This window comes from Pseudorca crassidens, chromosome 4 (genome assembly GCF_039906515.1).
Source record: "Pseudorca crassidens isolate mPseCra1 chromosome 4, mPseCra1.hap1, whole genome shotgun sequence".
NCBI classification, from domain to species: domain Eukaryota; kingdom Metazoa; phylum Chordata; class Mammalia; order Artiodactyla; family Delphinidae; genus Pseudorca; species Pseudorca crassidens.
In genome coordinates, this window is record NC_090299.1 from 35,965,826 (window position 1) to 35,991,572 (window position 25,747).

Genomic DNA, 25,747 nt, shown 5'->3' on the forward strand with positions numbered 1-25,747 from the left:
TGAGTAGAAGTGATGAGAAGAGACATCCTTGACTTGTTCCTGAACTTAGAGGGAAAGCTTTCAGTCTTTTACCATTGAGTATGATTTAGCTGTGGGTTTTTGGTAGGTGCTTTTTATTTGGTTGAGGAAGTTCCCTCCTGTTCCTGGTTTGTTGAGTGTTTTAACCATGGTAGGGTGATATGCCTTTTCTGCACTGAGATGGTCCTGAGGATTTTGTACTTTGTTCTATTAATATAGTATATTAAACAAATTCATTTTGGATGTTAAATCAACTTTGCATTCCTAGGATTAATCCCACTTGGTCACGGTGTACAGTTCTTCTTATATGTTGCTTGTTTGTTTTTCTAGTATTTTGTTGAGGATTTTTGCATCTATTTTCATAAAGGATATTAGTTTGTAGTTTTCTTATAATGTCTTTGCCTGGTTTTGGTATCAGGGTAATGCTGTCCTCATATAATGAACTGGGAAGTATTCACTCCTCTTCTACTTTTTTGGAAGAGTTTAGCATTGATTCTTCTTTAATGTTGGGTAGAATTCACCCATGAAGCCATCTAGGCCTGGGCTTTCTTTGTATCTATCTAGCTGTAAAGTTTGTTTAATACGTAACAGTTTTCATCTCTGTTGTGGCATTACAGTTTTACCTGAATTGGAAAGGAATGGCTAACAGGGCCAGGGCTTTTAAAGGATAAATTTACATCAGATTTGCACCCTTTTTTTTTTTTTTTTTTTTGCGGTACGTGGGCCTCTCACTGTTGTGGCCTCTCCCGTTGCAGAGCACAGGCTCTGGACGCGCAGGCTCAGCGGCCATGGCTCACGGGCCCAGCCGCCCCATGGCATGTGGAATCTTCCCGGACCGGGGCACGAACCCATGTGCCCTGCATCGGCAGGCGGACTCTCAACCACTGCGCCACCAGGGAAGCCCCTGCACCCTTTTGATATAAGGATGCATAGGCAGGAATGGTAGATTTTTTTTTCTCCCCAAAATCAGACCTTTGGCGGCATCATGACAAAGCTCCTTCCTTTCTAACCCGTCTACCCACACCAGCCTTTGTGCTGAGCCTGGGTCAGCATCTCCCCTTTAATCTCATGGATGCTGTGAGGTGATTCTGTGGTCCCCTGTTCCAGATGAGGAGACTGGGGAGAAGGGAAGGTGCTCACCCAGAGCCATTAGCCAGTAAGTAGCGGGGGAGCGGACTAGCCTGGCCCCAGGCCCCGCAGGCCTTCCGTTGTCCCCGGATGACCAGAGAGAGTCACTGTGGGACTATTCTTTTTCTTCTCCATTTAAATAAAAAGCCGTGCTCCAGAGCAGCATGCATTAGGACCAGCTGGAGGACTTGTTAAACCTCGCGTTGGTGGGCGCACCCCCAGTTTCTGATTCGGTAGGTCGGAGTCGGGGCCAAAGGCTTTTAATTTCTAACAGGCTCCCAACTGGAGCTGATGCTACTGGTCCAAGGACCACACTTTGAGAACTGCTGTTCTAGGGGAGGCATCCAGACTAAGTTAAAATTAAAAAAAAAAACCAATTATCCAGAGGCTGTAGGTGACGCTATAAGAGACTGAATGGGACCTGGGGTGGATACAGCAGCCCTGCTTCTTGTCCTCGTTTTGGAGTGTGAGGGGGCCCATGCTGGCCTCAGAGGGGACCTGGTCACTCTGATGAGCCCGTGTTCAGAGAGGGCCACAGAATGAGTCTATGGCAGCTGAGCCTTAAGCCTTGGTGATGGCAAAAGGAGGTCTCCCACTTCCAGATCAAAATTCGGACAGGGGGCCACAAAGCCCCTAAGTCTGTTCAGAAAGCTTTCAGAACATATCCAAAGGAAAACAAAAACGGGATAATAAAGGTTTAACGTTTTCTGCGAACTCTGCCAGGTGTCAGGTGCTGTGCAAAGTGCTTTACATGTGTTAAGTCATCTAATCCTCACAGGTGAAAGCTGTCATTGTCTCTACAGATGGGACGCTAAGGCTCAGAGAGGTCCAGTAACTTGCCCAGAGTCACCCAGCCAGGCAGGACCAGAGTGTGTGCTGAACCTGAGTCTCCCAGAGCCCCTGGAAGGCATCAGGGTAGTTTTTCTCTTTATGTAGATAGTGTAGTTGGAAACAAGAGGCTGTACACACGTGCATACATGCATACACACACACACACAGTGCTGGACTAGGGAACCAGGATTCCAGGTTAACCTCTGTCATTTCCAACTGTGTCATTTAACTTTTCCATCCTTAGTTTCCTCATCTGTGGACAGTGAGGTTGAGTTATTATCTCCGAGGTCACTGAAAACCCCACGATATCATTTGTCACTTCTTAGAAACCTTGCAAACAGCACTGGGAGTATTTAGATGAGTGTGTCTCTTGGTGGTTCAGTCGTATGATAATCTCAGCCCCTGTGGACTGCATGCTGATTGCGGCCAGGCCCTGTGCTAGGAGCTTTCCATCTTTGTCTCATGGAATCCTACGTCAGACTCCAGAAGCCATGAACTTGACCCCTCTGCTAGCTGCCTCTTGAGTCTGAGAGCAGTGACTCCAGATATTTTTTAAGATTCAAGATTGGAATGCGGATAGTAACGTTTTGATATGTTAGCTTAAAAAATACCACTAATATGAAACAGAATCAAAATATACAGCTTTTGAATATCACCGAGTCTACTTAGAACTTTTATTGTGTGACAAGTCAGTGCAGTGCTGTGGCTGAAGGTGCCAAAAAAAAAAAAAAATATCATTAGGAAGCACTAGTCTCAGAAAAAGCAGAATCTGAGAAACTACCATTATGAAAACATAGGACTCCTGGGTTGGGCTGGCTAACCTTGCCTGTGCAGGTCTAAATGGGTACAAGCCCCTTGGGAAGTTTGTGAGGTTTGGCCAGTGAACCCACTCCTGGGAAGGGAATAATTCTAAATATGCATAAAAGTGCCTGCAAAGTGAGGGTCAATACAGCTGAAAAAACGTTGTTCACGTTTGTTCTACCCCCTCCAGTCTTTTTTCTCTCTGTGTGGATGAAATGGTTCCCTTCAAAAATAGGGACAATATTTTATATGCCATTCCCATTACTCAGTAAATATACTGCATTAGTTTCCTATGGCTGCTGGATGAAGGGACCACAGACTGCGTGGCTGAAATGACAGAAAATTATTCTCTCGCAGTTCTGGAGGGTGGAAGTCTGAGGCAGGGTTGGTTCCTTCTAAGGCTGTGAAGGGGGATCTGTTTGAGGCCTCTCCCCCAGCTCCTGGGGGTTTGCTGGCCCTTCTTAGGGTTCCTTGGCTTCTAGCTGCATCCCTCTGATCTCTATCTTCACACAGTGTTCTCCCTGTGCGCGTGTCTGTCTCCAAATGTCCCCTTTTTATAAGGACACCAGTCATATTGGATTAGGGCCCATCCTGATGACCTCACTTTAACCTGATTACTTTGGTACAAACCTTATCTCCAAATAAGGTCACATTCTGAGGTACTGGGGGTTAAGACTTCAACATTTAGCTTTTTATAGGAGGGCGAGGAATTTAACCTATAACATATCAAGAACATTTTTCAGTATCATTGAAATTTTCTTCTGACATTGTGGCTTTCAAATGTTTTTCAGCTGGCGTGGAATCCTTTTAACAAATGAAATCTTGAAGTCCATGTGAAACCCTCAAGTGCAGGTTAAAGTTGGGGAGGGAGAGTGGTGCCCAGGCTTTAGAGGAGTTCAGAGGAGTTCAGAGGAGAGCAGGGCTGGCCCCTGCTGTTGTGTGTGTGTGTGCATGCATGTGTGTATATGTCCAGGTATGTGTCAATGTGTATTAATTATTAATATTAACTAATGGGATGGGTAATAGTTAATAATTATCCCCACTGTTCCCAGAGGGGTGGGGAAATAAGTGATTTTTAATCTCATCTTTATCTGTCTTGTTCACATTTTCCATAATGAGCATGTAATACTTATTAATTAATTATATGTACTCATTAATGTTAATAACATTAATTAATAATTAAATTATGACTTAACAAGTTAATGCAACTCATGCTGTACTCACAACAACCCAGCCCTGTGAGGTAGGTGTTATTATTTTCATCATTTTCCCAGGTGGAGAAACTGAAGGCCAGAGAGGACAGGTAACCTGCCCAGAGACACACAGCTAATGAGGGGCAGCTAGCTCAGTCTGATGCCACAGTCAGCCCTTGAGAACCCTCCACTCCACTGCCATTTCTGAGCTTCTGGACTGAGAAATTCCATCAGTGGAGTGTAGGTGAGGCAGGCTCTGTTTGTGCTGAGCGTGAACAAAGTATTGGGTTTTGTGCTGTGTGATTTAACATTGTGTGTCCCCCTTTCATTTCAACTCAGGTTTCTGGGGCACCGCCTTTTTTTTTTTTTTTTTTTTTTTGCAGTACGCGGGCCTCTCACCACTGCAGCCTCTCCCGCTGCGGAGCACAGGCTCCGGACACGCAGGCCCAGCGGCCATGGCTCACGGGCCCAGCCGCTCCGCGGCATGTGGGATCCTCCCGGACTGGAGCACGAACCCACGCCCCCTGCATCGGCAGGCGGACTCTCAACCACTGCACCACCAGGGAAGCCCTGGGGCACCCCCATTTTAATCTGTGTTCAGTTGCAGACAACAGAAGCCACTCTCTTGGGTTCCTTTAAACAGAGGGGTGTCGCACAGGGAAGCAGGTGCTGACAGCATGCTTGGAAGGTGGAAGAGTGGGGTTTGGGCTGGGCCTCAGGGTACCACCCCAGAGTTGCCCTCTGGGGAGCTGGGGGGTTAGAAGCCACTGTCCCAGGGCTACAGCTGCAAGCAGAGAGGTGGCCAGACCCCAGGAGCACCAGAGCATCCCATATCCTCCAGGCTCACACCAGCAGATGGGCGCCTGGCACCAGCACCTGGTTGCCCATTTATCCTGGAGTCAAACCTTGTGTTTATGAATGATTGAATGAATTGAATGAAGGATGGAGTGTGAGTCCCATGTGAAACGCTAGCCCCGATGGAGCTGAGAAGTGTAGATTTCAGCTTGCCAGCCTCCGCAGTTGACGTTGGCACGTTTGTCCCCCTAGAGGGTCATTTCCTCAGGGTATGAGAAAGTATGGCCAGACCTCTAAAGAGAATTTTGAAGAGCTCCTGCCTCTAACCTTTGAATGAATCACTGATGTCCTGGAGCAAAGGACTTGAAGGGTTCGTACTTGACACGCAGCATGTGCTGTTTCCCGGAGTGTGAGTCAACTTCGCAGGAACTGGAGCAGGTGTGTGGCGGTGATGGCTGCACAGGGCAGAGCCTTGTGCATTTCCTGAATCCCAGCGAAGACACAAGAAGTGCAGCCTAAAGCTGCTCTGGGCCCTGTTAGGAGAACAGCGACAACACGCTGTCTCTCAGCAGAGATGGGTGAGCCCACAGGACGGGCACTGAGAACACATGCAAAGCACCTGTCTGTTCACATGGAAGGGCGTGGAAGAGGCGGGGCTGCACGGGCTGTGTTCTGGGGCATAAGATGGGGAGTGCCACCAGGCAAGGCGACAAGCAGCCCCTTACTCTGAAAGTGTGGAGTCGGGTGGGAGGTGGGGGGGGAGAAGCAGTTATCCCTTCCTTGGGAGGGGAGAAGGACCACAGAGTGGAGCAGAGGAGGCCGGAGGGAGCAGGCTGTGGAGTCAGGCCCGGTGGGATTGAGGCCCCCATTTCACCTCCTTGAGCCTCAGTTCCCTCAGCTGTAAAATGGGTAGTCAACTGAATTCCATGAGCTTGTTATGGAGTTTCAGTACAAAACTGTTTAAATGCTGAGTGACTACATGGTTTGTTGCTGTTGTTTTGTTTCTGCAGGCTGTTCACAGAACAGAGCTTTCTGGGTGCAGAGGACCTGCTGCCATGTGGGTTCTGGTCAGCTGATTTGTTTGTTTTTTCCTGGGCCGGCCATTTATTAGCGGTCTAGTTTCTTTACCTTAGTTTGGCTCTAAACTAGTACTAAGTTTCATCAAAAGTAAGAAAAGCAAGCAAGAAAGGGCTAAGAGTAGGGGTGGGGTGGGGACGGCAGGGGCCCTTTCTGGCTGTGTGAGCATGGGCAGTGGCTCAGCCTCTCTGTGCTTCAGTTGTCTAATGTGCAAAGTATGCCAGATGAGCCTCCCTGTCAGGAGCTCGAGAGGGTTAGCGAGATGACTCTATGCAGACACTTAGCACGTTCTAGTAGGTCCCTAATTGGTGCTTCCCTCATTCCTGCTCCCGGAGGGAAATATTACCACTGGGGTGCTGAAATAGGATCTTTCCAAAAGTGCTTAAATATTCTCACGGTTATTTGAGTTTAAACAGACCAAAATATGGATTCATAGATGCCTGCAGGAAACCAGAGCACTTCCGTAAGCATTGAAGGAATGGTCCATTCACTGTGTAATTTTCCACCTCCCACTATTTCTTAATTCCCAGGACACCGGTCTCTATCACGGTGTTAGGTGATGATTTGAAAACGTTTGTAAGAATTTCTGTGACAGCTAGCAGTTCTACTGGGCAGTGCTTTGGGAAGGAACCAGTGGACTGGGCTTTCAAAGGTTTGGGTTCAAGTCCAGGCAGAGGTGGGACTTCAAACATTCAATTACTGCTTCAAATATTTCTTGCGTTCCTTTCTCTGTTTCTTCTCTCTTCTCCTCTCATTATGCATATGTTACAGCTTTTGTAATTATCCCACAGTTCTGGGATATTCTATTCTGTTTATCTCAGAGTTGGTTTTTTTTTAATTTGCTGTTCACTTTGGAAAGTTTGTATTGATGTATCTTCAAACTCACTGATTCTTCAGCCATGTCCAGTCTACTAATAAGCCCATCAAAGGCATTCTTCATTTCTGTTACAGTGTTTTTGATCTCCAGCATTTTTTGCTCCTTTCTTAGAATTTCCATGTCTGCTGACATTAGCCATCTATTCTTGCATGTTGTCTACTTTTTCCATTAGTGCCCTTAGCGTATTGGTCAGAGTTATTTAAGGTTTCAGTCTTATAATTCCAGTATCACTGCTATATCTTAGTCTGGTTCTGATGCTTGTTCTGTCTTTTCAAACTTTTTCTGTTTGGTTGTTTTTTGTTTGTTTGTTTGTTTTTGCCTTTTAGTATACCTTGTAACTTGTTGTTGTTGAAAGCTGGCCAGGAAGTATTTGGTAAAAGGATTCTAAACCGGTTCCCACAGAGGTTTCTACTCCTGGGTTTCTGCTGTGTTATGTTGTTCTCTGTATCTGCCTGTCTGCAGTGGTTTGCCTCATGACCTCGGTTCTCTGACGGATATAAGAAAAGTTACTGATTTTCAGTTTGTTCAGCTCTTGTCTTGTGATGACTCCCAAGTTCCTTACACACCAGACCAGAAACCAGAAGTTTGATTCCATTCTTTCTGTGTTCTCCCTTCTCCCTCCTTCCTTCCCTTTTTCCTTCCCTCCCTCCCTTGTCTTTTTCTTCCATTTTTCCTCCCTTCCTTCCTCCTGTGTGGAGGTCCCCTCCTTTTCACTGGGTGGAACTTTGCCAAAGTGGCCACAGGGCAGGTAACTGCACAGTGTTGCCCTATTTGGGTTTCTCTGTTTTTTTTGGCAGGAGGGGAGCTGGCATCCATGAGTGCAGGTGTGGCCTCTGTGGGTCCTTGACTATGAGTCCTGGTGTTTCAGAGTCTGCAAATTCAAAGAGGCCTTCTGTCCCTGAACTTGGCTGTACTCTACTTCTTTGGGACATATCAAGATGGGCATGCTAGGACCAGGTGATGGAGGCTGTCCAAAGATCCCTGGGCTCTCCTGCTCCTGTTGAAGGGGTGTCCTCAGGGTCCAGCTGTTGCTTATGTCAGCTCCAGCCATTCACATGGTCTTGACCTCAGAGGTGACGATGCTGATTCTGTGACTGGGGTGACAATGGCAGGGGACGATGGCAGGTGATGCTGCCATCAAAAGGAGGGGGTGTTCTGACCTCCTAATACTTTTCTAGGGATTGAAGGGTGGTGGTCCTTGGAGAAATCTCACTACACCCTTCTTACAGCAGTTTTAAGGTGCAAAGGGCAGGTCTCCTCCACAGCTGCATATGGAGATACTGAAAAGAGCAAGGGAGCAGGGGTCTGAGAGGAGGGAGCGTTGGGCTGGAGAGGCCGTCAGCATCCCGAGGTGGGGGCAGGGTGGGGCGGGGCTACTCGGTGCCGTGGTCCAGTGCCCAGCGCAGTGCCTGCATGCAGGAAGTGAGCGGTGTGCTTGCGCTGAACAGATGAGGGAATGACGTGTTCATTCAGTTGAGCTCCTCTCTGCAACCAACAACCCAAGGGCAAGGCCAAAGTCTTTGATGCTCATATCTTGTCATTTTGCTGAGGACCACATTTGACTATGGGGGGTACCCATCTGGCACAGCAAGGGGGCCAGCTTGCAAGTGAGCCAGACCCACTATCCCGGGCACTCGCGTCTCTGTCCACACAGAAGTCAGTTCTTACGTAGTGATGCTCGGCTTCATGGTTGGGGGATTATTTTTACCAAGGACTCAGGAATCCTGCATCCCTTGAAGGATCTCTGTGTCCTTCTGCCTGAACTTTGTAAAGACACCGTGGGCTGGGTATGAAAGAAGTGTATGTGATGCTTTCACAGATGAGCAGACGTCCGGGAGGGGTCCTGATGTCGCCAAGCACCTGCTCTGGGCAGGCGCTTTGCTTGATACTGGAGAGTCAAGTGAGTAGCTGCAAATCTGGCAGGGCAAACAGACAAGGAGACGCGGCAATGGGGCGAGATGGCAGGGGCCTCGCAAGGCATCCTCGGTGATGTGCAGACTTTCCCCTGAGTCAGTGGGACCACAGCAGGTTGACGTGTTGTTTGATTCTTACTGTTGTTGTTTTGAGTATTTTCTAGGCAGGGGTGCAATGTGGGCTGACTCCTGCTTCAGGAGGCTTCCTCTTGGTGGCTGTAGCTGGGTGACTGGAGTCGGGGGGCCAGGGAGACTGCTTGGTAGTCCGCCAGGCTGCAGGTGGCAGGTGCAGGGAAAGGGAAGGACGCTAGAGGGAATCTGACAGGTGGCACCGTGGGTTTGGGCGTTGCCCGTGAGGGGCAGGCAGCAAAGTCAATGGTGGGAGGAGTGGCCCATGCCTGTGTGTCCCCCTGAGCTGGGGTTTGTCCAGTAGATGAGTGCATTCTTTTCTCTCCACTTGCGGAAGCAAGTTTGCCACCAGCCGGGTTCCCCACTGTGGGGACGAACTCCCAGGCCCCAGGCTTCCTTTCACCCCCTCCTCTTTCTCTGTCCCTCTGAGCTCCATCCACCACACCATCCGCAGTGCCTGGCTCCGGGGTGTAGAGTGCTATGTCCACACGTTTGGAAAAACACACCCACAGGAAACCGGCGCTGGCCGGCCCTGTCCCCATGGAGAGATGTCCCTTGTTGAGTACCTACTGTCTAGGACCTTCTCAACAGTGACAGCTCCACTTCACAGATGGGAAGACCGAGGCCCAGGGAACTCAGATCACAGACTGCAGACCAGAGTGACTGACTGGGATTTGCATCCAGGTCTGCCTGCCTCTTTTCTAACTGCATGACCGCAGGCAACTTACTTACTGTTTTGGGCCTCGATTCCTCCATCCACAAGATGGGGGTAACAGTAGCACCTGCATCATAGTCATTGGGAGGCTTAGATGGATTTGTCCTGTAAGAGGCTGACCGTGGTGCCTGATGAGGGGCATGTGCCTCGCTCTTCTTATGCCTCGTCCCCTGGAGGAGAGGAAGGTGGGGGAGTGTGATGGGCATCTTCAGGCTCTAAAGGGCCTTCTGTGTGGCGGGGGAGTGGGCTTGTTTGGGGCAGCTTCCAGGTGCTGGAAGGCACCAACAGCAGAAGTCCTAAGGAAGCCCTTTTAATTTGTGTGTCTGCGTGTTTTGGGCTTGAAATAGGAAGCGCTTTCTAAAGTAGGGATGCCCTGGAGAGCAGACGTTCCCATTGTGGTGGCGTCTTCCTGTCCCTGGAAGGACTTTCAAGAGAGGCTGGAAGGCCACGTGTGGCAGCTCCCACAGGGGAATGGCCGGGAGGAGATGACCTGTGGGGCCTTTGGGTCCCAGGGTCCCTGCTCACTGACCTTGTCTTTGTTTGCGTTATTTTTTCATCACACATTGAAAAGCCCTGTTTCTGGGCCACTTCGTGGCCTTCCAAGTACTGTCATAGCCATTGTCCCAGTTGGCCCTTACCAGTGTGCCGGTGGGGTTGTGCTAGTGACCTGACCAGTGGGAGTCTGAGGCTGCCCGCCGAGCTTCCCCTGCCAGGGCCCGCAGTCTCTGCCCTGCCACCCCAGGCCACAGCCCACACCCCCTTTCTCCTCTGCTTACCCCCATCCTTCCAGAACAACCAGCTTTTCAGCAAACCCAGATGTGTGGCTTTTTAGTGTGTGTGTGTCTGTGTGTGTGTGTGTGTGAGCCTCAATTTCCTCATCTCTTAATCGGGAGAACAACCTTTGCGCTGCCTGCCCCTGGGGTCACTCTGTGGTTTGGCCGCAGTGAGGTGGGCCATGGCGGGCAGCTGGTAAACCAGACTCAGATGGGGCTCGCCTGCAGTGACTTGGGCGCTCTGAACCCCTCTGAGCCCAGTTCCCTCGGTGGAACGATGGGAATGATGATCCCGTCAGCCTGTGGGCCTGCTGTGAGCGCACCTGCTCAGAGCCTGCCGATTCTGTGCTTGCCTTTGTTGTTGGTAACAGGAATTCTGAAGCACCCAGGCCTTCCCGAGTCATTGGAGGCTCCAAGGAGCCTTCACAAGACGCTCAGGACCCCTTCTGGGGCATCCCGACATGGAGGCTGGAGAGGCAGGTCTGCGCGTCTCAGAAAGGCTTTCCTTGGACATTCGGGGCCTCCCCATCCTCGTTGGAAATGCTGACCTAGTGCGTGTGGTGTGTATGGGATGTGTGTTGTGTTTGGAGGGTATGTGTGTGGTGAGTTTGTGGTGTTTGGTGTGCATCTGTGTGTGTGGTGTGAGTGTGGTGTTTGATGCCTGTGGTGTGGTATGTGTGTCTTCGTCAGCTTGGGGTGTTTGATGCCTGTGGTGTGGTATGTGTGTCTTTGTCAGCTTGGGCTGCTATAACTGAACTCCACAGACTGCATGGCTTAAACAACAGGCATTTATTTCTCACAGTTGTAGAGGCTAGAAGTCCAAGATCATGGTGCCAGGATGCTCAGGTTCTTATGGGAGCCCTCTTCCTGGCTTGTAGACAGCTGCCTTCTTGCTGAGTCCTCACAAGGCAGAGACTATAAAGGCACTAATCCCATTCACGAGGACTCCACCCTCACGATCTAACTTTTTCCCAAAGGCACACCTCCTAATACCATCGCATCGGACATTAGAATTTCGACATACGAATTTTGGAGAGAGACATTCAGTCCTTAGCAGTGCGTATGTGTACTCACTTCTCTGTGGTGTATATGTGTGGTGTGTGCATTGTGTGTGTGCTTCTGTGTGATGTATGCATTGCGGTGTGTGTGCGTTTGTGTGGTGTGTGGTGTATGTAGAACATTAACAGAAGCCACCCCTCCCTGTCACTAGAGGGACCCTCAGATGTTTGTTGGGTGCAAAATGTATAACCTGAACTAGAAAAGGAGGTCAGCACAGCGCAGGCCCTGTGGTTGCAGAGTCCGCAGCTGGGAGACTTGGCAGCAAGGGGCTTGAGCCCCAGCTCAGTGGGAACGGGTGGCCCTCGGTGTAGGGAGGAGCTAGGCAGAGTCTTGGCTCCGGTGGCCCCTGGGATGAGAGGGTCCTAGGTGAGGGGTCAGCCAGCCCAGGCAGGGGAGCCCAGCTGCTGTGATGAATGACATCATTGGCCCGGCGGTGGGGGCCATGGGAGCCGAGGGCGCCCCAGTGAGCTGGGGCCGGGCCCGTGGGGTCCGTGTGGGGCGGTGCCCACCCCACAGCCTCTACAGCTCAAGGCAAGCTCTGCCGACTGCCAGGTGGGCTCAGGGGAGTGGTGAGTTCTCCTCTCCCCACTGGGCCCCCCTCCCTGTGACCCCAGGCAGGCCTCCGATCTGTCTGGGCCTCAGTTTCCCCATCAGTAAAATGATTCTGTCTCCTGTGGCGGCCCCAACCCTGCTGGACTCGTGGCCCTGGATGGTGGCTGAGAGTCAATCTGGTGAGGCTCGGGCTGCAGGGGCACCCTGACCCTGCCTGTGGGGCGGAGAGGGCTGCCGGAGGAGGTGTGGCTGGAGTCGCGTGCTGGGCACAGTTAGGAGGTGGCCCTGTCAGGCAGGGAGGGGCACGGGCTGAGGACGGCAGGGGACGGCAGGTGTGGCCCACGGGGGCCGGGCAGTGGATCAGGGCCCAGCACAGAGGGCTGCTTTCTGTGGCCACGGGCACTGTCCCCTGCAGGTTGTCAGCAGGGAGCGGCGAGGAGGGTCATCCCACTGCCCCTGGAGCCTGGGGGGGCAGGCAGTGTGCAGGCCAGGAGACAGGGGAGGCCACAGGCCAGCGGGACGGCCAGAGCCTTGGGAGGAGGGGACACCTCTGAGAACTGGTGGGAACAAGGCTTGGTGGCCGGAGCCCCGGGGTCAAGGTGAGGACCGAGCCGCCACACAGAGAGCTTGGAGCAGGGCCCAGGGAGCTGAGCGCTGCCAGATGTGCTGTTCTGTCGTCATTTCTAAGACGTGCCAGCTCTGGGCTGCCGGGGTCTGTCACGGGACGCAGAGGCCCCGGCACCGTGGCCGCAGGCAGCCTGCTCTGGGGTTAGCCGTGGTGGCAGCCCTGGCGCCCACACCACCCCTGCGCAGCCCGCTCCACTTCATGGCTCGAGAGTCCTGGGTGAGGAGAGCACAGAGGCTGGTGGCGGAGCTGGGCTGAGCGACTGAGCCCAGCTCCTTCTGGGTCCACTTTATAGCCCTGAGCCCCAGAGCCCAGAATGTGTGTTAGGAAAACCCGACTCAGCTGACTTTATTTATTACATCTCGTGAACTTTTTTTTTTAAACTCCCACTGACTCTCTTGCACCAACACTGTATAAGAAGAGTCTGGACAGGTAGCACCTTATTAATTTGCTGTAATTGGAGGTGTCCTAAGAATGTTAATATTTTAGGCCTTGCAGGCTTTTTACGTATTAAAGGTAATACTGAAGGTAATAAAAGTAATTATTATTTTACTCTCTTATTTTTTGGGGGGGAAGATATGGTAGAAATATCTTTGCTCTCTTTTCATTCTCCTATCTGCGTGTTTGCCTTTTGCAGAACACCGTCTGCCGGTTTTTAGTTTCCTTCTGCTCTGGGCTGGGAGAACAGACAGCACAGCTTGCTAGCACTGTGTGTAAATCATGAGATAGTAGGCTCCGAGTGAGGGACAGGGGATTTGCCTGTGGTGTGGCGTGAGCTGGCTTATTACTGATGTGAAAGGAAGCAGGGAAAGAAGCAGGGCTCAGTGCTGAGAAGCTGGCTATCTTAAGTCATTCAACAGAGTGCTGAATGTGTCCCACGAGCGTTTTTCCCTTCATGCCCAGTGTATTCCTTTCCGGTGTCTGCCATAAAGAATTTCCACAAATGGAGAGGCTTAAAACGACAGAAATTTACTTTCTTACAGTCTTGGAGGCCAGAGTCCAAAATCTGGCGGTGTCAGTGGTGTCGGCGCGGTGCTGCTCACTCTGGAGGCTCTAGGAGAGGACCCCCCGACCTCCTCCAGCTGCATCACTCCAATCCCCCCTCTCTCTTCACACGGCCTTCCCTTCTGCGTGCTCTCTGCTCTGTGTCTCTTTCAAGGGCGCATGTCACTGAATTTAAGACTCGCCCTCATCGTGGATGATCTCATCTTGGGATCTTTAACTTGATTACATCTGCAAAGACCCTTTTTCCAAATAAGGGCATATTCCCAGGTTCTGGGGAATAGGATGTGAACATGTCTTTTGGGGACCATCATTCAGCCCACTGTGGTCCTCATCAGCCCAAAGCTGAGCCCTGTTGCTCGGGACCTGCTGCCCAACCAAGCATCCTCAGAGTTGCGCTTAAATTCTGTCCGGGGCCAGCATCGCCGGTGCGTGGTGTGGTTGTAGAGGCCGTCAGGGGGCTTTACTCTTGGTTTAATGCTCAGTGTCGTGGTCATGAAAAGCTGAATAGCTTTTGAACAACACCCTCGCATTTCCATTTTGCACTAGGCTGCACATTCTGTACCTGGCCTTGACTCTGTCCATGGTCTCTAGGCCCCATGTGGTCGGGCAGTTTACTCCCCTTGTCTCCCTCTGCCAGTGACTTGGGTAATATTTGATAGAGGTCTCAAATACCCTGTTTACTATTTCTTTCCAACGCCAATCCCAATCCAGAGTTATTTTATGTATTCATTTCCGTAGTCGTCTCCCTGGCTAGAAAGTTCTATGATGGCTGGGACGCTGTCTGGCCTTCCATCGCATCCCAGGGCTAGCGCAGGGCCGGCGCTGAGTATAACTTCTGGAGCGCACCTTCTCGGCTCTTCTCTCCCCGTGGTGTGGCATCGAGCAGTCACATCTCCTTGCTGAGACTCTCGGGCTTCTTTGTCAACACTGTGCTGTGCCGTGTTCTGTGGGGTGACAATACACAGTGCTACTAGCTGTCACTAGGGCCTGATTTTAATGGCTTTGGCTTTGACACCGTGTGGGCTGTGAGGGCAGCCCTACCAAATGGAAGGTCTGGGGTCCCCCAGGGAAATGTGAGTGCGGGAGGGGCCGTTAGCTTATCAGGGCATCCCGTTGGCCGCCTGACCAGCTCAGGCCTGGCCAGGCAGGCACAGAGGCCTGGAGGCCTGCAGAGCACCATGCTTGGCTGTCACCTCCTCCAGGGGCTGTGCTACTCCCCCAGGCTGGCTTGGGCACCAAAACTGGGCCCAGAGCTAGCAGTTCTGGGCAACCAGTGCTGTGCTAGTCCTTGGGGTGGGGAGGGAACCACTAACCTTTAGTGAGTCAAAAAGCCCAGTTTTCAGAGTGCGGTCCTTAGACTCTGCTCCTGAATCACCTGGGTGTGTGGATGAGACATCCAGGTCCCCTGGCCCCCTCCCCACAGGCCTCAAGCTTTGAGCTCTGTGCTCCCCCAGAATCCTGCCTGTGAATCAAGCACCAGGGTGACCGAGGCCCAGTTACACTTGCAGATCGAGGTCTATAGTTGCTTAGATGGCATGGTCTCATCTTGATGAGGCCGGGACTGGACCAGACAGAGCTACTCAATGAGGGGTGGTCACCTGGGAGCCTCACCTGGGAGCCTGGGAGACGTGCAAATCAGATTCCTGGGGGTCGGCCCAGGACTCCGTCTTAACAAGCTTCCAAGTGATTCTGATGCGGCCCCTGTTGGAGAAGCCCTAGGTCAGTGTTGTGAATGGTGGGCCATCTTCGGGGTGAGCAGGTGCCCGGATCAGGGAGGGAGGCATCGGCAAACGCTGCCTGCCATCGTGTTTGAGTGCCCCAGGCGAGGGGGCGCCGGCCCGCTCTCTCTGCTGACCTGGCTTCCTTCCTCCCCCAGGATCCCAAGTGATGGTGGTTTACGCAGAGGAGCTGAGCCCTGTGAGACTGATTAGTGCGGTGGAGCTGGGAGCGGCGCCTGCTGGCTGGCGGGAGTGAGCACAGGATCTCAGCGTTTCAACCTGAGAGGAAGCATGTCTAAGAAAGGCCGGAGCAAGGGCGAGAAGCCTGAGATGGAGGTGGACGCGGTGCAGATGGCCAACGAGGAGCTGCGGGCCAAGTTGACCAGCGTTCAGATCGAGTTCCAGCAGGAAAAGAGCAAGGTGGGAGGGACAAGGGCCTCCTGGCTCAAGTGAGGGGTGGGCTGTGAACTCCCGGGGGACAGACTGCCCCCGAGGGAAGTGTGAAGGGTGTGTCCCAGGGCTGGGGTGGGGCTGGGCGCTCCACCTCTCTGAGCCTCAGCTTGCCTCACTTTAAAATGGGTATAACATCAGTGGTGGTACAGAGACCACCTGGATGCGAATCCTGTCCGCTACCCGCCCCCCACCAACCCTCCCCGACATTTGGCTCTGATCTCGGACAAGGTACTTCACTCTCCACACCGTAATTTCCCTCACCTGCAAGATGGGATCATAACAGTACCACCTGATGGGCCGGTGGGCAGGAGTAAGGATGTAAATACGTATATCAATACGTAAAGCAGCAGTCCCCAACCTTTCTGGCACCAGGGACCGGTTTCGTGGAAGATGGGTTTTGCATGGACAGGGTCAGGGGTAGGGTACAGGCGGTAACGCGAGCAGTGGGGAGCCGCCACGGGGAGCGCCAGCTGAAGCTTCGCTCGCTCGCCCGCCGCTCACCTCCTGCTGTGCGGCCCGGTTCCTAACAGGCTGCGGACCGGTACCGGTCCACGGCCTGGGGGTTGGGGACCCCTGACATAAAGGGCTTGATTTGGAGCCTGGCTCTGTGATGGGAGCTGTTTTGCTCTCGTAAGGCAGGTATGAGCTTTGGAGCCAGTCAGTACGATGCCCCGTTGGGTGCCAATCAAAGTGTCGGCGTGATGGGCAGCCAGTCACAGTGGGAGGAGCCCAGGCTTCCTAACCATGCAGACCTGGCTTCAGACCTCACCTTGACCCCCGACTGGCTTCATGATCTTAGACAAGTGACATAAAGCCTCTGAACCTCCGTTTTCTCACGTGTAACATGGCATCACGATAACCACCCAGTTTAAGGTTGTCTTAAAGATCTTAGGTAATGTAAGCAAGAAAAGCCCATCCGGTGCCTGGGCGCTGCCCCAGCCCTCCTTGTTGGTGTGGTTCTGACCTGGGTGGTTTGAGGGCAGAAGCAGGCGGGGTGGAGGTGCTCTCCTAGCAGGATGGAGCCGCCATTCTTGTGAGAAGAGAAGGAGGACAGGGTTAGGGCTTGCTCCTGGGGGGCCCGACGGAGGGGCTGGCCTTATACCCCAACCGTGAAGGTACCCTCCGGCCCTGCCCATAGCACCTGAGGGAGGGGAGGGGCTGCTTGGGGGATGGCAGCAGGTGTCTGGTTGAGAGCTGCAGTGCTGAGCGGGGTCCAGCTCCTGGGTGGGGAGGGGGCTGGGGCTTGGTCCTTGGCTCTGACCCCAGCTCAAGACAGCTACATGGAGAGCAGAGGCAGAGCCCCCGACCTGGGGCGATGAAGACTGGGCTCCTGGAGCTTGCGGACACATGTGCTGCCTCCCATCCCCAGACGCTCAGAGTTCCAGGGCCAGTGCAGCCAAGGTGTTTCAGCACAGTTGCTGGTGGTGCCAGCCTGTCCACATCCTGTCCAGCTCAGGAAGGATTTGCCTGCCAGGATCCCCTGGGTTGTCAGCTGCACAGCTGGGCCTAGAGGGGCTGACCAGGCAGTAGCAGCAGCAGCTGTGGTTATGGGGAAAGCCGCACAGCCAACGTCATTCGGCCAGGTCTCCGTCCCACCTCCACCACCTAACTCGCCTTGAGGCCTTGGGGCAAGCCAGGTAGCTGCCTTATGCCTCAGTTTCCCTATCTCTTAAATGGGGACATCTGATGTGTCTGCTTCCCTGGGTTGTTTAAGGAATAAATGAGAGAGTCATATCCAGAGCCTGGGCACTGCCTGTCACATGTAGTTACTCAGCGGTTGGCAGACACGTGTCTGCTACACAGGCCACACCAGGTACCTTAGAGGGCCTCCTGACCCTCATAGTGACCTGTGAGGTCAGATGTGGCTTTCCCCACTTTATAGGTGGGCACACTGAGGGTTGGAGAGGAGAGGTGGCTGGGCTGCCGTAACAAAGTACCACAGACCGGGGTAGGGGTTCAACAACAGAGATTTATTTCCTCACAGTCCTGGAGGCTGGGAGTCTGAGATCAAGGTGTGGGCAGGGTTGGTTTTTCCTGAGGCCTCTCTCCTTGGCTTATAGACGGCCGCCCTCTCCCTGTGTCCTCACATGCTCTTCTCTGTGTGCATCTGTGTCCTAATCTCTTCTTGTCAGGGCACCAGTTGTATTGAATCAGGACCCACCCCCATGACCTCATTTAACTTAGTAACCTCTTTTAAGACTGTCTCCAAATACAGTCACATTCTGAGTGTCTGGGGGTTAGGACGGCCACTCAGGAACTTGGGGGGACACAGTTCAGCCCGTCACAGCAGGTGTGCACAGTCACAGGTCACACAGGTGTTGGCACTGGGTTGGAAGCCAGGCCTACAAGAAACCCAGTCTGTGCCTCCCCAGGCACCTCCTGCCTCTACGTGCCCTGGCTGCCCGTTTGCTCAGTCCAACCACCCCGTGGCCCTGCCGGGGGCGTTATCCAGGCCGCCACTGGGAGAGTTTCTGTTCTCAGAGAATTCAGCAATGTGCTTACTGGCTGGTATGAGAAACATAAGTGTAAACTTTGTGATTGCGTTTAACTGCTGTTTCTATATGATCTCATGATAACTGTTGCTGATGTATTTACAGTGTTGTTACTTGAGTAGAGGAGTCCCCATTGAACACCGCAGGGCGAGGGCATGTGGGGAACGTACCTGTTGGTTCATCCACACATTCATCGAGCCCCCAGCCCCCCGCCCCGTGCCTGTGCTCTGGGCCTGGGCTGGGCGTTTAGAAGTGACTCAGAAACGGCCCGCCCTCAGGCAGGCTGGGTGCTCAGATACTCAGGGAGCTAGCCGGATGACAGTACTTGGCATGTTGCACCAGAGATTTTAGGAAGCCATGCAACGGTCAGAGTGGCCCGAGAAAGCTTTGCAGGGGTGGTCTGGAGCTGGCTCTGAAGGATTTTGCTGGCTGGCACAAAAGGGAGCAGGGCTCACACCGTTCCAAGTGTCTGGCATCACCTGGGAGTATGCGCAGCACCAATCAGCGTGCCAAGGCCACTGGGGCAGAGACCCTGACTTGTTGAGGCCCATGGCCTGGAGTGGGTGGGGGCAGAGAGGGCAGTGGTCAGCACTGAGCTGGTGATTCATTCGTTCTTGCAATGAGCAGCCCACTCTGGTCTGGATCTACATTGGAGGTCCTCTCCTGGAGCTAGTATCTAATGGGGGAGGTAGGGAACGAAGGCCAGGAGATTAACATGTAATATTTATTCCATAGTGAAAAGTGCCAAGAAAGTAAAGCAGCAGAAGCTGGTGGAGAGTCGTGGGGCTGCAGTGGGGGTGGCTCTTTTGGGAGGTGGTCAGCAAAGGGGTGCTGCAGCGGGTGGGAGGGCAGGTCCTGCAGAGGCCTGGCTGGGAGCATTCCAGGCAGAAGGGCCGGCTTGGGGAAAGGCCGCAGGCGGGAAGGTGCCTGCATGTCTGAGGTGCAGCAGCCAGGGACGTGGCTTGAGCTGGGTGGTCAGGGAGGAGGACCGGAGAGCCATCAGCCGGGGTCAGTCCTGTGGGCCAGGGAGGATGTGGGCTTGTATGCTGGATGCCACAGAGCCCTCGAGGGTGTTTTTGGTTTTCTTTCGTATTTTTACGTGTATCAGTTCAGTCATTTATATCACTATGAACACTATTTTACACTTCGGCTTATAATCCAAAAGTACTTTATTTTGTTGCTCAGACTGTTCTAGCTTTGGCCACGGGAATCTCTTTCAGTTGACCCCTGTGTTCCTTTGCACCCCATCATTGTGGCATTTATTTATTAATTTATTCTTGGGTACACCCTTACTTTCCAGTCCTGTAAGGTGCTCCAGGTTCGTCTCGTATATTCCCTGCCCCAGTCCTAGAGCCACTCATTTCTCCAAGGAGCCCTGGTCCCACTTATTAGAGAATGGCATGAGAAACCAGGATCTGGGCACTGGGTGTGCTCACCGCTGCTGGCATGTCGTTGCTTCTAGGCTTAGCTGACAGAGCAAGGAAGTGTATGCGTATATACTAACCGTGTATGTGTACATATCTAAAATATTTCTAAATGTAGCATCTATATGTATATTAAGTTAAACATGAGTTCTTACCGATGTCCCCAGGCTAATCCACTAGCACCTGGATCCTCTGGCCTTCTCCCCTGGCTCATCTGTCCTCCCTCCAGCGGGGAGGGCCTGACCCCACCACCCATTTACTTAGTTATTCAGCACTCTAGTGGTTTCAGAACGGTTAACCCTCACCCCGTGGATTCAGAGGGCAGTAGAGGGAAACCTTCTAACGTGTGTGTTCAGAGGCCTGTGCTGGCCGCTGGGAAGGACTAAAGGGCGAGTGTGCGGGGGCAGAGGCAGGGCGATGGGTGAGAAGGTGACTGCCACGGTCTGGCAGAGGGCTGCTGCCGCTGGCTTGGACCAGGGTGGTCGCAGGGAACGGGGAAAAGTGGTCTAGGCCTGGAAGTGGAGACCCAGCGCTGACAGATGGGCTGAGGAGCTGGGGAAGGAGCCAAGTGGAGGCTGACTTCACTGTGCCCAGGGGGCGCTGGCGGTGCTGCCTCAGAGTTCTCCAGGCCAGCCCCTCCCACTTAGATGCCTGCCCTTTGTTGGTCACTTTGCTCTTGCCACATTTAGAGCCCAGGCGCTGAGGCAAGGCTGGTAAGGGCCCCTCTCTCCTGCTGCACCTCTGGACTTGGGGGCGGGGCACAGCTTGGAGGCAGCTGGCGAGTCAAGTGGCACATGACTTTCGTAGACCTGCTCCACTCAATGGAGTAAGGAGCGGGTGCTCTGTGCCCACCAGGGGCCACCCCGCCTCACTGTGCCACACCTGGCTCATGGCGCCTGGGCTCGGCCCTCAGCTTTTCTAGGCAGAGCTGGTGGGACCCAGCAGGGCCTTCTCCCACAGCCCATCCACTGTTAGCCTCCCTGCCCTACACACGGGTGTCACCTGGCCCATCTCAGCTGGCCCCCTCTGCCCCTCCCAGGGGCAGGCCCGGCCTCGCCCAGGCTGCCCTGCACACGCCTCTGCTCACGCTGGCCGCATTCCTCCTTCCTTTACTGCCTGGGACCAAACTCCCCTTTATCCGCTCATCCGCTTTCAGCTTTCCTCCTCCCAACAGTCTTTAAGGGGCAGCTGTTGATAGCCTTGTTTCCCAGGGAAGAGTCAGGAAGCTCTGGGAGGTCTGTATAGTCAGGGTTCTTCAGAGAGAAGAAGAACCAGTAGGAGAGAGAGATGGAGGGGGATTTGGTGTTTTCAAGAAGGTGGCTCACATGGTCACGGAGACTGACAAATCTGAAATCGGCGGGGCAGATAGGCTGGAAATCCGAGCGAGCACTGATCTCACAGTAACGAGGCAGAATTCCTTCCTCATTGGGGGACCTCAGTCTTTTCTCTGAAGGCCTTCAACTGACTTGGTGAGGCCCACCCACATTATAGAGGGTCATCTGCTTTACTCCAGGTCTACTGATTTAAACGTTAATCACATCCTTAAAAATTCCTTCACAGCAACATCTAGACTGGTGTTTGGCCGAATGACCTGGTACCACAGCCCTGCCCAGTTGACACGTAACATTAACCATCTCGAGGTTAAGTAGTTTGCAGAGGGAAATGCACTCGTCAGTGCAGATTCGGATTCCGACAAGATCCCATCCCTTTGACTTCAAATCACCGTCAGCATCCCAGAAAGTTAGAGCAGTGTTGCCTCCTTAGAAGGAGAATGCCAGAAGCATTTAGTTCCTCCCTGGGGAGATCATGTTAAATATTTAAAGTTCTGGCTTCCTGGCACTCAACCCCTTAGGAAGAGGCCAATTCTAGCTCTTGGGTGAGATGAGCCCTCTGACAGGTCCGGTCCTTGTTTTATTTCTGTGATTATGCGTGTTTGATGTAAGGAGACGTTGATCTTGTATCTTTGTCTGGCCAGGTTTATTTGCTCCTTTCCCTGCTGTTATGAGTAAGGATTTATCAACCCGAGTGACATCGTAAAACTCCTCACCTAAAATTAATTTCAGCATGTTGGTGTTCTGTAGACTGTGGTCTGGGGGAAATGTTGCCACCTTGGAAGCAGCTCATCCATGAGAGACACATTGGTTTCTGTTCTTCGGAGATTGCTGTAATTTAGAAAACGAATGGGTTCCTGTGGAATGTGTGTAATTGTGTGATATTTGAAATAAAAAGATCGAATAAAGCCTTTTGGAGTGTTTGAAGAAGACACTCCCTTGGCATATTTTACAAATAATGTTTTTTTTTTGCTGAATAGACGAATACCTTCTGGTGGGGTTAGCAGCCTGGCACCTGCAGAGCACTGGCCCTGGGGCCGGGCTCCTGGGGGTGAAGCCTGGCTCTGCCCCTTGGCAGCCCCTCATCCCAGGCAGGTCACCAGCGGCGCATCTCTGATGCTCGGCCGCCTTGTGGCAAAGCAGTTACCTCCTTCCTGGCTGCTGTGAGAGCTTCATGTGGGGGGGAGGGTCACAGAAGCCCCCAGCCCGGGCAGGAGAGCCACTCAGCAGTGAGGGCACCTCCACCCCTGCCCCTCTCTACGTCCACCTGCTCGGCCTCCTCTAACTCCAGAGTTCAGGGCATGGACACTGGAAATGTGTTTCTGGTTTACAATCTGTTCTGCTCTGATGAGACAGATGATTTCTGCGCGGCATATTTTGTGACTGATAAACTGTCCTTCCTCGTAAATCTCCAAATTGGAAGGGATGTTAAAGCCTTACTCTCCTCTCCAACACCCTCAGATGTTTTTCCACGGCTGGGAACATCTCAACAAAATAGTAGGGAAGACTCTGCGTGGGACTGATGGAGGTGGCAGGAGGGGGAACTGGAGAGCGGGGACCGGGGGAGGGTCTCAGGGGCCTGTCACACACGAAGGGACACGGGGAGGTGGCGGCAGGCCTGGCCGGCTCCCCCAGCCCGGACCCTGACTGGCTCTCCCCCCACGGCTGCAGGTGGGCAAACTGCGCGAGCGGCTGCAGGAGGCCAAGCTGGAGCGCGAGCAGGAGCAGCGGCGACACACGGCCTACATCTCGGAGCTCAGGGCCAAGCTGCACGAGGAGAAGACCAAGGAGCTGCAGGCGCTGCGCGAGGTGCTTATCCGCCAGCACGAGCAGGAGGCAGCGCGCACGGCCAAGATCAAGGAGGGTGAGCTGCAGCGGCTGCAGGCCACGCTGAACGTGCTGCGCGATGGTGCAGCCGACAAGGTCAAGACGGCGCTGCTGGCCGAGGCGCGTGAAGAGGCGCGCAGGGCCTTCGACGGCGAGCGCCTGCGGCTGCAGCAGGAGATCCTGGAGCTCAAGGCGGCACGCAAGCAGGCGGAGGAGGCACTCAGCAACTGCATGCAGGCCGACAAGGCCAAGGCGGCAGACCTGCGCGCTGCCTACCAGGCGCACCAGGACGAGGTGCACCGCATCAAGCGCGAGTGCGAGCGCGACATCCGCCGGCTGGTAAGTGCGCTGCCCTCTCCCCCCCACCGGCTCGAGTGCGTACCTGACCTTCCGCACACGCAGCCCATCCTCCCTGCACACATGCAAGCCCTCCTGCACACACGCAGCCCATCCTCCCTGCACACACGCACCCTGCTCCCTCTTACGCACAAGCAACTTGTCCTCCCTGCACACATGCAAGCCCTCCTTCCGCACACACGCAGCCCATCCTTCCATGACGCATGCGCCGTGTCCTCTCCACAAGCAAGTGCCCCAGTCCTCCCTCACGGAGCAGTAAATGCCGAGTTTTGGGGACCCACTGTGCTCCAGGTATGGTTCTAGACCCTGGGGTTCCAACAAAGCCCCTGCCATCCTGGGCGTGGAATGGAAGCTTTGGCAGGTCTCTCCTGTCTCTGGAAGACACCTAAGAAATTTAAGGACTGGAGGCAGAAGGACCAGGTGTTCTTTTTGGAGGCCTGGTCCAGCTGTCCATCCTAGACTGGTCACCAGTCAGTGACAGAGCATCAGTTCACAGCTTAACAAGCCAGTACCAAGAATGGCAGAAGAGATGCACTGATTTTAAATGTCTAATGTATAGAAAATCTAAGCACATACCGATACTAAGTTCTCAGAAGTATTCCCCAGCCCCTTTTCCCTTTGTGTGTGTAGGGGCGGTGTTATCACATAATAGGAAGAGAAGGCTTTGGAGAAAGTCTCTTCTGGGTGTGAATCCAGACTCCCTCACTCGTTAGCTGTGTGAGCCCAAGCAAGTTGCTTACGGTCCCTAAGCCTCTGGTGCCTCACCTACAAAAGGAGAAATAATCACGTATCTGTTACCGCATTACGAGAATTAAGTTAACTAAAGCATCTATCCGCAGCTTGTAGATTGTGTAATAGGAGACATGTAAAATATGTTCCTCTGTTACAGGAAATGTATATTTAAGGTAAATAAAATGGGGAAAAAACAAGTATTTGCACAAGAGACAGACTGAGCTTAATTTAAAACGAACCAAGGACTTGGTGTCTGTTTCCATTTCAGTGCCAAACAGAAGTATCCCCAGCTCAGGTAGTCTCAGTGTGTGGGGGCCACTTAGGAGAATAGAGTGAAAAGAATAAATGTCCATTTCTCCAGTTCTCCACGCATTTGATAAATGTCCCTTGTCAGACAGGCCTCTTGGCAATGTGTTCAGAAAGTGGCCTGCGTTTTGTTTCTTTGTCAGCTGGATTGGATTAGAAATGCAAAAGGCTTCCAGGCTTCCACTTACACATTTAACATGCCTCTTAAGAAACAGTCAAGAAGAAAAGGCAATTATGGTCAACGTGGGGCTATTGGACACATTCTTTAGACCAGTTAGGATTAGGTCTGAGAAGACTCCCCCCAATACACAGGGGCTTAAAATCTGGAAGTTATTTCTCTTTCATATACAAAATCTGTAAAGTGCTCCACAGAGTAGGGTAGGCCACAGGGCCTCTTACCTCTTCTCTCAGAAGGGGCTCTGGGATGTGGCCATGGTCCTCATGGCCCCTCATGCCATGGAGTGCCAGCCATCACATCTGCATCCCAGGTTGGCAATAGGAGGGCAGATGAAGGAGGGTATGGTCTTCATTTAAAAGCACTTTTCTTTCTGGAGGTTCTATATACCTCCACTTCCGTCTCTTTGGCCGGAAGTTACTTGCTCAGCCTCACCCAGCTGCGAGGGGAGCTGGGAAATGCATGGCAGCTCCTAATAAATCCTGGTACGGCACTCTGTTCATTCCTAGGGCTGCTATAACAAACTCCATGGCTTATAACAACAGGAATTTATTCTCTCGCAGCTCTGGAGTCTAGAAGTCTGAAAACAAGGTGTCAGCAGGGCTGTGCCCCTCTGAGGGCTCCAGGGAAGAACCTTTTGTTTGCCTCTTCCAGGCTTGGGTGGTTGCCGGGAATCCTTGGCGTTCCTCGGCTTGCAGCTGCATGACTCCAGCCTCTGCCTCCACATGGCCTTCTCTTCCCCACGTGGCTGTGTCTTGTCGTCTTCTTATAAGGACACCAGTTACTGGATCTAGGGCCCACCGCCATCTGTTATGATTTCATCTTAGTTATATCTGTAAAGACCCTATTTCTAATAGGATCACATTCTGATTTTCCTAATAGACATGAAATTTGAGGGGGACACCATTCACCCAACTACAGGTACCAAGGAGGAGACGAGAATGGATCTTGGGGTAGCAGCTTCTTTTTCATTCTTTGATGCTCCAAACTTTGCAAATGAAGTGGAACTAACATTTATTCACAAATTGGTGGGTTCGTTGGGAGCTGACTAAACTGAGGTTTTCACTGAGACGAGTGTCCTGATGGATGTGACTGCTGAGAAATGCTTAGATTCTGTGCCTCTGGGGCTGAGAGAGGGCATAGTGAGGGCTTTGCAGGGGCTGACCCGAGTCTGAATCATGGATCTGCTTCTGACTAGTGTGTGGGCACATTCACCTCTCAGGGCCTCAAGCTTATCTGTAAGATGGAGTAAATAATGTCTACTTTGAGGGTCTTTTGAAGACTGAGAGAGAGAGTGTCTCTTAAGTACCAATGTAGTCCCGAGCTCACACTAGCACGTAAGTAAAAAGTGATAGACGTCATCCAGACTGTTGTTCTTTCCCTAACTGTATGTCAGCTAGAATCTTATGGTTGCAAGGGACAGAAATTCCACCTCACACTA

At 52.7% G+C, this 25,747-nt stretch overlaps 1 protein-coding gene across 4 annotated transcripts in view; it reads left to right on the forward strand.

Moving 5' to 3' along the window:
• LOC137223536 (janus kinase and microtubule-interacting protein 1) overlaps positions 1-25,747 on the forward strand; it is a 100,876-nt gene that overhangs the window by 42,454 nt on the left and 32,675 nt on the right. For all 4 annotated transcript variants that reach the window (XM_067735473.1, XM_067735472.1, XM_067735475.1 and 1 more), the window contains 2 exons: positions 15,368-15,629; positions 22,581-23,075. In XM_067735473.1, coding sequence (XP_067591574.1) covers positions 15,501-15,629; positions 22,581-23,075 — 624 coding nt within the window. In that variant the 5' untranslated portion in view covers positions 15,368-15,500. The remainder of the gene's footprint in view (positions 1-15,367; positions 15,630-22,580; positions 23,076-25,747) is intronic.